Source organism: Mustela putorius, unplaced genomic scaffold (assembly GCF_011764305.1).
Source record: "Mustela putorius furo isolate JIRA1106 unplaced genomic scaffold, ASM1176430v1.1 tig00000799_pilon_pilon_pilon, whole genome shotgun sequence".
In the NCBI taxonomy this organism is placed as follows: Eukaryota; Metazoa; Chordata; class Mammalia; order Carnivora; family Mustelidae; genus Mustela; species Mustela putorius.
In genome coordinates, this window is record NW_025421483.1 from 25,626 (window position 1) to 39,336 (window position 13,711).

General features: G+C 34.9%; 1 protein-coding gene across 1 annotated transcript in view; it reads left to right on the top strand.

Annotated features, from left to right (window-relative positions):
* The first annotated feature begins 521 nt into the window (after positions 1 to 521).
* Positions 522 to 13,711, top strand: part of LOC123393307 (butyrophilin subfamily 1 member A1-like) — a 58,665-nt gene continuing 45,475 nt past the window's right edge. Inside the window, exons 1-2 of the mRNA XM_045084854.1 lie at positions 522 to 664; positions 2,506 to 2,616. Coding sequence (XP_044940789.1) covers positions 652 to 664; positions 2,506 to 2,616 — 124 coding nt within the window. The 5' untranslated portion in view covers positions 522 to 651. The remainder of the gene's footprint in view (positions 665 to 2,505; positions 2,617 to 13,711) is intronic.

The following is a 13,711-nucleotide window of genomic DNA, read 5'->3' on the forward strand; positions in this document are numbered from 1 at the left end:
ATCTAAGAAAATGTGTTTTACTCAAGGTCACAAAGATTGTCCCCTGTGTTTTCTTTGAGACCTTTCATAGGTTTAGGTTTTATATTTACATCAATGATTCATTTATATATTCACTTATATGGTCAAGGTTTGGATTAAAGCTTTTATTTTCATATGGATAGCCATCTGTATCTATTGTCTTTTCACCTTTGTTGGCAATCAGTTGTTCAGCTGTGTGTGGATCTGCTTCTGGACTTAAGTTGATCTGTTTGGTTTTTCCTTACACCAACACCAAATTGTCTTCATTAAAGTAAATTTATAATAAATTTTGGAGTTAGATAGTAGGACTCTGCCAATCTTAGTCTTCATATTTCTGTTTGTTTGTTTGTTTTTTGTTTGTTTGGGCTGTTCAAGTTCTTTTGAATTTCCATGAGAAGTTTATAATTATCAAGTCATTTTCAACAAAAAGAGTATGCTGATTTAAAAAAAAATGTATTTATTTATTTCACAGAGAGAGAGAAAGCACATGAGAGAACACAAGCAGGGAGAGCAGCAGAGAGAGAGGGAGAAACAGGTTCCCTGCTGAGTAGGGATCCTAATGCAGGACTCCATCCCAGGATCCCAGGATCACAGCCTGAGCTGAAGGCAGACACTCAACCTACTGAGTCATCCATGTGCTTCAAGGGTATGCTGAATTTTAATCTAACATATTAAGTCTTCTAATTCATAAACATGGTATGATCATCCATTTATTTAGGTCTTTTTTAGTTACTTTCAGTTGGTTTCCATCCTTACATAGTTACTTCACATGCTGGTGCTATCCATTTGTGCTGGAGGGATTAGAGTGGACTCTCTGCAGATCTCTTGAGTTCTATCTTTGGGCAGCTTTCTTCTTTTCTATACTCTGCCTTAGTCCCTCCACTCAGGGATTCTTCCAGGCTCAGCCTGTTTCCTCTTTTTCTTTGATGCAACCTAGAAACCTTCTTAAGAGAATAAGCTGTGGAAAATTTAGGACTTTCCTCATTTGTTTCCTATCCCTTTGAGATCACTCTCCTCTATTGTCTAATTCCTGATATCTTGGGTTCTGTTGTTCCAGGCATTTTGTTCAATTTTTATGATATTTCATAAAAATTGGAGATTAAATGCATCTTGGCTAAAATCAGAAATCTTGAACAGATTATAAAGTAATCTTAACCAAACAATATTTTTTTTAAATAAAAACATGTTTTATGGAACTGTAGCACATTTAACCAAGAAACATAATTTTTGTTTAAAAATAAAGTATTCCTAACTGATCTTTTAAAAGGAAAATTGAAATTGTGAAAAAATATGTCATGATTTTATGAAAAGTTTTCTTAAATACATTGGAAATATCAATTAGGGATGTAAAAGAGTACAAGTAAGAGTAACAGGCAGTTTTGAAGTGTACCATCAGTGAGTTCTCTCAAGTTGTTCAGGTTTCAACCTAAATGTTAAAGAGAAGAAAAAATTTGAAATAAATTTGGGAAGTGATCAGAAGGTCAATATATATTCAAACTAAACATGAGAGTTGAGTGGCTTACCAAAAGGACTGAAAAAAAAAAGTGGATTTGTTATTAAGCTTGCCAATATAATATCCTGAAAGCAGCCTTCAAGGTCTATAGGAAGATAATCTCACCTCTATGATCAGAGAAATAGAGATTTGGGTTAAATGATTAACCAATCCTTGACAGGAAATGAATAAGTAGTGTTTATCCTAGGAAATTCCAGTATCACTGTGAGTTAATGAAGTACCCTAAAAAAAACTAATTGACAGTATATGCTAATTTGTGGTAATTGAATGGACATGAAAAATGAAGAAAGTGAGAAAAGATATTGTCAGAAATGCAAGAAAAGAGATTGTCAGAAATACAGTAATTCAGAATATAACATCTGAATTAAGTGGAAAGGAGAATATAACAGAGAAATGGAAAATTTTCATCTTGGGCTGCAATTATGCATTGCATAGATAAGAGATGTAGGAAATTAAGAGGTAGAAAATGAAGTAAGTTAAAAAGAGTGAGAAGTATGAGTGGAACAAGTCTTTCTCAGAATTCCAGTTCGAATATTGAGGTAGAATGACAGACTTTTCCATCTCAGAGATAGTTACATAGATTTGATTCTGTCCCATAAAAGCATCCCATAAAATGTTTTTGCAAAGTGCATTTTCTAGTTCAGTCCTCCAAAGTTAACTGAGATTAACCAAGCATCATTGTTATGGGATTTTTGAGGAGAAGAATTCCTAGAGAGCCAGTTGTATAACTCAAGTGAAACTTCCTTAGCACTGGAAGGGTAATTTCTCTTTTGATGTATTTCTCACAGCAACTAGTGTAATGTTATTAAAGTAGCTGATGTTCAAAAACACGTTTCTGTTGTTTAAACAAAGACAACTCTCAGACCTCCCACAGTGGGAGCAGAAAAAATACAAGTGGGCTTTTCTTGGGTGAAAGATGACTAAAAATGAAAATTGAATCTAACTGCACATCTATATTTTTGTTTGTTTTTCAGAAAACACCACAAAATATCATATAATTATAGCTATATTTGGAATCATCATTTTAATACTTCTAGGATTATTTATTTATAAATATTATTGCAAGAAAAATGACAATAAAAACGGTAAGATATAAAAATGGGATACAGTAAATTATGACAAATCTAATAGAATGAGTGGGACAGGTGAGAATAGGGAAAGAGTATCGTCATTTTTTTTTCTTTGAGATATTAAGCTGTTTAGGAAAACAAAGATCAAAATAATAACAGTTTTTCTTCCATAGCATGTTAATAGTTGTTTATAATCAGTCTACTAATGGTCATATTTTGAAGTAAAAAGAATGGGTATATTAGGTATGTTTTTGTTTTTGATGTTGTTAGTGTTGAGAAAACAGAAACCAATAAGATGTGGGCATTTGAGGAAAATTTTATTCTAAACTTAAATTTTCGTTTCAGTCCCAAAGTTCTCTGTTTCTTAGTATCCATGGCCTATGTACTCCTTTCCTCTTGAATAACCCTATTCTTATCTGAAGTTTGAAGTGATATCAGTTCCCTCGTTAAGAGGGATTCTGATATAAGTAAAAAAAGATTCTGATATCTGTCTTGTTAGCTGACTCTTTCCCTTACTAACCTTAACAAAGCAAGTTACTGTGTTGAGAAAACCGTTTGGTAAGGATCTGATGGCAGCCTTAGCTAGAAACTGTTGGAATTATGTCTGCAGCCATATAAATGAGAGAACGCTGAATCCTAACCATTGAATCTTAACCCACCAGGGAGGGTCAAGCAGCCATATAAATGAGCTTGTAAACAAATCCTTCCCTGGCCAAGATCCCAGTGGTGCCCAATATCATGATTGCAGTTTTATGAAAAACCCTAAGGTGGAGGATCAGGTGAAGCTGTATTGTGTGATGATAAATGAAACTGTGAGATAATAAATGTGTTGTTTTAATCCACTAAATTTGTGGTTATCTGCTATTTAATAACAGATAATAATACAATAAAATACAGGCATAATCTTGGAATATCTCAAGCAAAATGAAAGTTTTAATCATCTTAATGTGCAGTGGAGCTAGTGATTTTTTTAAAGAAAATCTTTGTTTATTAAGTGGACAACCTCATTGAGTTCACTTACTATTTTTATAATATAATTTTATTGATCTTCTTGAGTTTTTGAAAACTATATATCATTTCAAGATGACAATTTCCCTCTTTCTACAGTAAAGTTGTAGATAGATGATAGGAGACAAATCTCTTTTTTTTCATTTTAATATGTCATTTCCTAGAATATCTGAATTATATTGAATGTCCTTGATTTTTTCATATTTAAAATAGATTTTTAAAAAATTTTCATGTATTTGCTAAAAAAGAGAGCGAGCACAGCTTATGTTTTAGTTTTTCGTTATTTAGAAAAAATGTTTGCTATCAGTTTCTGATGGATACTCTTTATTGGGTTAATCATGTTTCCTTCTATGCCAAACTTTCAATTTTTTTCTTTCTCTCTTTTTAATTTTTTTTATGTTCCATTAGCCAGCATATAGTACATCATAAGGTTTTGATGTAGTGTTCAACAATTCATTAGTTGTATATAAATCAAGAATGAATCTATGATGATCACTTAATTTTTGCATATATCAAAATAATTATTCTTATTTAATTTATTATTTTGGAAATATACATTAACAAAATTTCCACCTTTTAAATAATTCTTGTAATTTTTATAAAAACTTACATGTTCATATGTGTAATTTCTTAGTATACTGCTTTAGGTTAACTAAATCTTGGTTGAATTTATAAATCTCATTTGTCCATTTAGACTCCCCCCTTCATTAGTCCTTTTCCTCTCCTAATGTCTGCCATGCTTTTCCTTATGTTCCACAAATAAGTGAAACTGTATGATAATTGTCTTTTTCTGCTTGACTTATTTCACTCAGTATAATCTCCTTCAGTTCCAGCTATGCTGATACAAAGCTGGGTATTCATCCTTTCTGATGGTTGAGTAATAGTCCATTGTATATATGGACTACATCTTCTTTATCCATTCATCTATTGAAGGGTATCTCAGTTATTTCCACATTTTGGCTATTGTGGACATTGCTGCTATGAACATTGGGGTGCATATGGCCCTTCTTTTCAATACATCTGTATCTTTGGGGTAAATACCCAGTAGTGTAATTTTTAATTTTTTGAGGAAACTCCACACTGTTTTCCAAAGTGGCTGCACCAATTTTCATTCCCACCAACAGTGTAAGAGGGTTCCCTTTTATTTACAACTTCTCTAATGTTTATTGTTTCTTGCCTTGTCAATTTTTGCCATTCTAACTGGTGTATGGTGGTATCTCAATGTGGTTTTGATTTGTATTTCCCTAATGGTTAGTGATGATAAACATTTTTTCATGTGTCTGCTAGCCAGTTGTATGTCTTCATTGAAGAAATATCTGTTCACATCTTCTGCCCATTTTTTGACTTGATTATCTGTATTTTGAGTGTTGAGTTTGAGAAGTTCTTTATAGATCTTGAATACAGCTCTTTATCTCTAGTGTCATTTGCAAGTATATTCTCCCATTCTGTGGGAGGCCTCTTTGTTTTGTTAACTGTTTCCATTGCTGTGCACAAACTTTATTCTGATGAAGTCCTAAACGTTCATTTTTGCTCTTCTTTCCTTTTAATGTAGTTGCAAAAGTTGAACTGTTGGATCATATCATTTCCCTAATTTCTCTTTCTACAGTTACATTTTTAATGTAAAGGAAAGTAACTAATTTCTGTGCTTTGATTTTGTATCTTGTCATATTACTGAATTGCTGTATGAGTTCCAGTAATTTGGTGTTGGAGACTTTTGGGTTTTACTTATGGAATTTACTCATCTGCAAAGAGAGAGAGTTTGACTTCTTCTTTGCCAATTTGAATACCTTTTATTTCTTCTTGTTTTCTGATTGCTGTTGCTAGGACTTCTAGTACTATGTTGAACAACAGTGGTGAGAGTGGGCATCCCTATTGTGTTCCTGACCTTAATGGAAAAGTCCTCAGTTTTTTCATATTGAGAATGATATTCGTCATGGTCTTTTCATAGATGGCTCTGATATTGAAATATGTTTCCTCTATCCCTACACTTTGAAGAGTTTTAATCAAGAAAGGACACTGTATTTTGTCAAATGTTCTTTCTGCATCAATTTTGAGGACCATATGGTTCTTCTCTCTCTTCTTATTAGTGTGTTCTATCACACTGATTGTTGAACCACCCCTGCATCCCAGGGATAAATCCCACCTAGTCATGATGGATAATCTTTTTAATGTACTATTGGATCCTATTAGCTATGGTCTTTTTGAGAATTTTGGCATCCATATTCATCAGGGATATTGGTCCAAAATTCTTTTTTTTTTTTTAACTTATTTTCAGCATAACAGTATTCATTGTTTTTTGCACCACACCCAGTGCTCCATGCAATCTGTACCCTCTCTAATACCCACCACCTGGTTCCCCCAATCTTCCACCCCCCACCCCTTCAAACCCCTCAGATTGTTTTTCAGAGTCATAGTCTCTCATGGTTCACCTCCCCTTCCAATTTCCCCCAACTCCCTTAAATTCTCCTTTTTGAACGGGCCTTTGCCGGATTTTGGGATCGAGGTCATGCTGTCCTTATAAAAACAGTCTGGAAGTTTTCTTTCTGTTTATTTTTTTGAAACAACTTCAGGAGAACAGCTATTATTTCTTCTTTGGCTGCTTGGTAGAATTCCCCCAGGTAATCCCTCAGTCCTAAATGCTTGTTTTTTGGGAGGTTTTTGATCACTGCTTCAATCTCATAACTGGCTATTGATCTATTCAGGTTGTCAATTTCTTCCTATTTCAGTGTTGGTAGTATATAGGTTTTCAAGAATGCATTTCTTCCAGGTTGCTTAATTTATTGGCATATAGTTGATAATAATTTCTGATTATTGTTTCTATTTCCTTGGTGTTGTGATCTCTCCTTGTTCATTCATAATTTTATTAATTTAGGCCCTTTCCCTTTTCTTTTGGATAAGTCTGGTCAGTGGTTTGTTGATCTTATTAATTCTTTCAAAGAAGCAGCTTCTAGTTTTGATGATTTGTTCTACAGTATTTCTGGTTTCTAATTCACTGATCTCTGCTGTAATCTTAATTATTTCTCTTCTTGTGTATGGTTTAGGGTTAATTTGTTGTTTTCTTCAGTACTCTAAGGTGTAAATTTATTTGGTTTACACTTTGCTTGAAGTGGTGGAATGTTCATTTTAAGTAGAATAAGAAAGTTTTTGTATGCATTTTTTAAACTCCTAAAGCAAACATAAGCAAATAGAATATAAAGATATATTGCCAAATACAATAATCAAGTTAAAATGGAATACTAAAAAGTGCTAGAATAATTCATAACAAGGCAATAATAAAAGAATAGAGGAAAAAAGCCCAGGGACAAATGTTAACCAAATGTAATACAGGAGCCTTAAATTCAACTATATAAATAGCTTTATTAATTACAAATGGACAAAATATGTTAATTAAAATGAAAGAGATCATCATATTGGACTTTTTAAAAGGCCCAATTATACATTATTAGAAACCTACCTTGAAAATAAATATTGGTTAAAATAAATAAAAATATATATATAATGGATGAATAGGATAGAAAAGCATGTACAATACTAACACTAAAATCTGGAGAAGATATATTGATAAGAAAAATTGACTTTAAATCAGGATATAAGGGACATTAAATAATGATAAGGGTATGTGGATGGATCAATTTGTTAAGGGTCTGCCTTCAGCTCACATCATGATCCCATGGTCCTGGGATCAAGCCCCATGACAGCAAGGAGTGTGCTTCTCCCTCTTCCCTCTCCCCCTACCACTGCTAATGCTCGCTCTCTCTCTCCCTCAAATAAATAAAGTTTTTAAAAACAAAAACAGAAAAAACCTAGTAAATTCTCTGAGACCATTAATACTTCTGAATTAGCAAATTTTAACTTCATAACAAAACCTCAAATACATGAAGTGAAAACTGATAGAATAAGATCTGAAAACATCAGCACTCCTCTTTTCGTAGACTGGAAACAATAGAAGTTAGAATACCTAGATAGAAATCTCAATCAATTTGACATTGATAAAAGACTCTAAAAACAACTGTAGAAACTATTTTTCAATTGCACATAAAACATACCCTACAAACAAAGTACAGGTGACAGACATAATTTAACCTGTTTGAAGTAATAGAAATCATGCAAATTGTGTTCTATGATCATAAATTAATTATATATCAAAAACAGAGATATAAATAAATTACACCCCACCCCACTGCCTCTGGTATTCAAATATTAAGCAACACACTGATAAATAGAAGATGAATCAAGGAGGAAATAACCAAGAAATAAAAAGTATTTTGGATGAAAATGAAAATCCATCATATCATTTTTTATGGGTAGAGTTAAAACAGTGCTTATAGAAGAATTTATTAAATTATAACCTTATATTTTAAAAAGTCTCAAATTATTTATCTAAAATTCCACATTAAAAGTTCTTTAAATGAATGAAATAAGCCCAAAGCCATTAAAAGGAAATAAAAATAAAGATATGTTTATCAGAAATAAATGATATTGATAATGGAAAAACAGTAGAGAAAATTAATAGCTAAGATTATATTTTTTTAATTTTTTTTCAGCGTAAAAGTATTCATTGTTTTTGCTCCACACCCAGTGCTCCATGCAATATGTGCTCTCCCCAATACCCACCACCTGGTTCCCCAACCTACCACCCCCCGCCCCTTGTAAATCCTCAGGTTGTTTTTCAGAGTCCATAGTCTCTGATGGTTCACCTCCCCTTCCAATTTCCCTCAACTCCATTCTCCTCTCCATCTCCCCTTGTCCTCCATGCTATTTGTTATGCTCCACAAATAAGTGAAACCATATGATAATTGACTCTCTCTGCTTGACTTATTTCACTCAGCATAATCTCTTCTAGTCCTGTTATGTTGATGTAAATGTTGGGTATTCATCCTTTCTGATGGAGGCATAATACTCCATAGTGCATATGGACCACATCTTCCTTATCCATTCATCTGTTGAAAGGCATCTTGATTCTTTCCACAGTTTGGCGACCATGGCCATTGCTGCGATAAACACTGGGGTACAGATGGCCCTTCTTTTCACTACATCTGTATCTTTGTGGTAAATACCCAGTAGTGCAATTGCAGGGTCCTAGGGAAGCTCTATTTTTAATTTCTTGAGGAATCTCCACACTGTTCTCCAAAGTGGCTGCATCAACTTGCATTCCCACCAAAAGTGTAAGAGGGTTCCCCTTTCTCCACATACTCTCTAACACACATTGTTTCCTGTCTTGCTAATTTTGGCCATTCTAACTGGTGTAAGGTGATATCTCAATGTGGTTTTAATTTGAATCTCCTTAATAGCTAGTGATGATGAACATTTTTTCATATGTCTGATAGCCATTTGTATGTCTTCATTGGGGAAGTGTCTGTTCATATCTTCTGCCCATTTTTTGATATGATTATCTGTTTTGTGTGTGTTGAGTGTACTTTGAAAAAACAATGAAATTGACCAACCTCTAGTAAAACTGGCAAGTAAAAAATATACATATATGTAAGAGAAGGCATTGATTACCAAGATTAAGATGAAGGAAGGCAACAACTAAAAATTTAGAGACATTGAAAAATAGACAATATTATTATCAAATTCAAGCCTAAAAGTTCAAAAATTTACAAGAAATAGTCAATTTCTTTGAGAGATGCAAATGGCAAAACTTCTTACAGAAGAAATAGTTAAGTGAATAGTCATTTATCTATCATCAAATAAATTGAATTTGTACCTTAAATTGTTTTTTTACATTTTTTTAAAATTTTTTATTTTTATAAACATATATTTTTATCCCCAGGGGTACAGGTCTGTAAATCACCAGGTTTACACACTTCACAGCACTCACCAAAGCACATACCCTCCCCAATGTCCATAATCCCACCCCCTTCTCCCAAGCCCCCTCCCCCCAGCAACCCTCAGTTTGTTTGTGAGATTAAGAGTCACTTATAGTTTGTCTCCCTCCCAAATCCATCTTGTTTCATTGATTCTTCTCCTACCCACTTAAGCCCCCATGTTGCATCACCACTTCCTCATATCAGGGAGATCATATGATAGTTGTCTTTCTCTGCTTGACTTATTTCGCTAAGCATGATATGCTCCAGTTCCATCCATGTTGTCACAAATGGCAAGATTTCATTTCTTTTGATGGCTGCATAGTATTCCATTGTGTATATATACCACTTCTTCTTGATCCATTCATCTGTTGATGGACATCTAGGTTCTATCCATAGTTTGGCTATTGTGGACATTGCTGCTATAAACATTCGGGTGCACGTGCCCCTTTGGATCACTATGTTTGTATCTTTAGGATAAATACCCAGTAGTGCAATTGCTGGATCATAGAGCAGTTCTATTTTCAACATTTTGAGGAACCTCCATGCTGTTTTCCAGAGTGGCTGCACCAGCTTGCATTCCCACCAGCAGTGTAGGAGGGTTCCCCTTTCTCCGCATCCTCACCAGCATCTGTCATTTCCTGACTTATTGATTTTAGCCATTCTGACTGGTGTGAGGTGATATCTCATTGTGGTTTTGAGTTGTATTTCCCTGGTGCCGAGGGATATGGAGCAATTTTTCATGTGTCTGTTGGCCATCTGGATGTCTTCTTTGCAGAAATGTCTGTTCATGTCCTCTGCCCATTTCTTGATTGGATTATTTGTTCTTTGGGTGTTGAGTTTGCTAAGTTCTTTATAGATTCTGGACACTAGTCCTTTATCTGATATGTCGATTGCAAATATCTTCTCCCATTCTGTCAGTTGTCTTTTGATTTTGTTAACTGTTTCCTTTGCTGTGCAAAAGCTTTTGATCTTGATGAAATCCCAATAGTTCATTTTTGCCCTTGCTTCCCTTGCCTTTGGCGTTGTTCCTAGGAAGATGTTGCTGCGGCTGAGGATGAAGAGGTTGCTGCCTGTGTTCTCCTCAAGGATTTTGATGGATTCCTTTCACACATTGAGGTCCTTCATCCATTTTGAGTCTATTTTTGTGTGTGGTGTAAGGAAATGGTCCGATTTCATTTTCCTGCATGTGGCTGTCCAATTTTCCCAGCACCATTTATTGAAGAGGCTGTCTTTTTTCCATTGGACATTCTTTCCTGCTTTGTTGAAGATTAGTTGACTGTAGAGTTGAGGGTCTATTTCTGGGCTCTCTATTCTGTTCCATTGATCTATGTGTCTGTTTTTGTGCCAGTACCATGCTGTCTTGATGATGACAGCTTTGTAATAGAGCTTGAAGTCCGGAATTGTGATGCCACCAACGTTGGCTTTCTTTTTCAATATCCCTTTGGCTATTCGAAGTCTTTTCTGGTTCCATATAAATTTTAGAATTATTTGTTCCATTTCCTTGAAAAAGATGGATGGTACTTTGATAGGAATTGCATTAAATGTGTAGATTGCTTTAGGTAGCATAGACATTTTCACAATATTTATTCTTCCAATCCAGGAGCATGGAACATTTTTCCATTTCTTTGTGTCTTCCTCAATTTCTTTCATGAGTACTTTATAGTTTTCTGAGTATAGATTCTGTGCCTCTTTGGTTAGGTTTATTCCTAGGTATCTTATGGTTTTGGGTGCAATTGTAAATGGGATTGACTCCTTAATTTCTCTTTCTTCTGTCTTGCTGTTGGTGTAGAGAATGGCAACTGAATTCTGTGCATTGATTTTATATCCTGACACCTTACTGAATTCCTGTATAAGTTCTAGCAGTTTTGGAGTGGAGTCTTTTGGGTTTTCCACATATAGTATCATATCATCTGCGAAGAGTGATAATTTGACTTCTTCTTTGCCGATTTGGATGCCTTTAATTTCCTTTTGTTGTCTGATTGCTGAGGCTAGGACCTCTAGTACTATGTTGAATAGCAGTGGTGATAATGGACATCCCTGCTGTGTTCCTGACCTTAGCGGAAAAGCTTTCAGTTTTTCTCCATTGAGAATGATATTTGCGCTGGGTTTTTCCTAGATGGCTTTGATGATATTGAGGTATGTGCCCTCTATCCCTACACTTTGAAGAGTTTTAATCAGAAAGGGGTGCTGTACTTTGTCAAATGCTTTTTCAGCATCTATTGAGAGTATCATATGGTTCTTGTTCTTTCTTTTATTGATGTGTTGTATCACATTGACTGAATTGCGGATGTTGAACCAACCTTGCAGCCCTGGAATAAATCCCACTTAGTCATGGTGAATAATCCTTTTAATGTACTGTTGAATCCTATTGGCTAGTATTTTGTTGAGTATTTTCGCATCTGTGTTCATCAAGGATATTGGTCTATAGCTCTCTTTTTTGAGGGGATCCTTGTCTGGTTTTGGGATCAAGGTGATGCTGGCCTCATAAAATGAGTTTGGAAGTTTTCCTTCCATTTCGATTTTTTGGAACAGTTTCAGGAGAATAGGAATTAGTTCTTCTTTAAATGTTTGGTAGAATTCCCCTGGGAAGCCGTCTGGCCCTGGGCTTTTGTTTGTTTGGAGATTTTTAATGACTGTTTCAATCTCCTTACTGGTTATGGGTCTATTCAGGCTTTCTATTTCTTCCTGGTTCAGTTGTGGTAGTTTATATGTTTCTAGGAATTCATCTATTTCTTCCAGATTGTCAAATTTATTGGCGTAGAGTTGCTCATAGTATGTTCTTATAATAGTTTGTATTTCTTTGGTGTTTGTTGTGATCTCTCCTCTTTCATTCATGATTTTATTTATTTGGGTCCTTTCTCTTTTCGATAAGTCCGGCCAGGGGTTTATCAATTTTATTATTCTTTCAAAGAACCAGGTCCTAGTTTCATTGATTTGTTCTATTGTTTTTTTGGTTTCTATTTAATTGATTTCTGCTCTGATCTTTATGATTTCTCTTCTCCTGCTGGGCTTAGGGTTTCTTTCTTGTTCTTTCTCCAGCTCCATTAGATGTAGGGTTAGGTTGTGTACCTGAGACCTCTCTTGTTTCTTGAGAAAGGCTTGTACCGCTATATATTTTCCTCTCAGGACTGCCTTTGTTGTGTCCCACAGATTTTGGACCGTTGTATTTTCATTATCATTTGTTTCCATGATTTTTTTCAATTCTTCTTTAATTTCCCGGTTGACCCATTCATTCTTTAGAAGGATGCTGTTTAGTCTCCATGTATTTGGGTTCTTTCCAAACTTCCTTTTGTGGTTGAGTTCTAGCTTTAGAGCATTGTGGTCTGAAAATATGCAGGGAATGATCCCAATCTTTTGATACCGGTCGAGTCCTGATTTAGGACCGAGGATGTGATCTATTCTGGAGAATGTTCCATGTGCACTAGAGAAGAATGTGTATTCTGTTGCTTTGGGATGAAATGTTCTGAATATATCTGTGATGTCCATCTGGTCCAGTGTGTCGTTTAAGGCCTTTATTTCCTTGCTGATCTTTTGCTTGGATGATCTGTCCATTTCAGTGAGGGGAGTGTTAAAGTCCCCACTATTATTGTATTATTATTGATGTGTTTATTTGATTTTGTTATTAATTGGTTTATATAGTTGGCAGCTCCCATGTTGGGGGCATAGATATTTAAAATTGTTAGATCTTCTTGTTGGACAGACCCTTTGGGTATGATATAGTGTCCTTCCTCATCTCTTATTATAGTCTTTGGCTTAAAATCTAATTGATCTGATATAAGGATTGCCACTCTTGCTTTCTTCTGATGTTCATTAGCATGGTAAATTCTTTTCCACCCCCTCACTTTAAATCTGGAGGCGTCTTCGGGTTTAAAATGAGTTTCTTGGAGGCAACATATAGATGGGTTTTGTTTTTTTATCCATTCTGATACCCTGTGTCTTTTGACAGGGGCATTTAGCCCATTAACATTCAGGGTAACTATTGAGAGATATGAATTTAGGGCCATTGTATTGCCTGTAAGGTGACTGTTATTGTATATGGTCTCTGTTCCTTTCTGATCTACCACTTGTAGGCTCTCTCTTTGCTTAGAGGACCCCTTTCAAGATTTCCTGTAGAGCTGGTTTGGTGTTTGCAAATTCTTTCAGTTTTTGTTTGTCCTGGAAGCTTTTAATCTCTTCTTTTATTTTCAATGATAGCCTAGCTGGATATAGTATTCTTGGCTGCATGTTTTTCTTGTTTAGTGCTCTGAAAATATCATGCCAGCTCTTTCTGGCCTGCCAGGTCTCTGTGGATA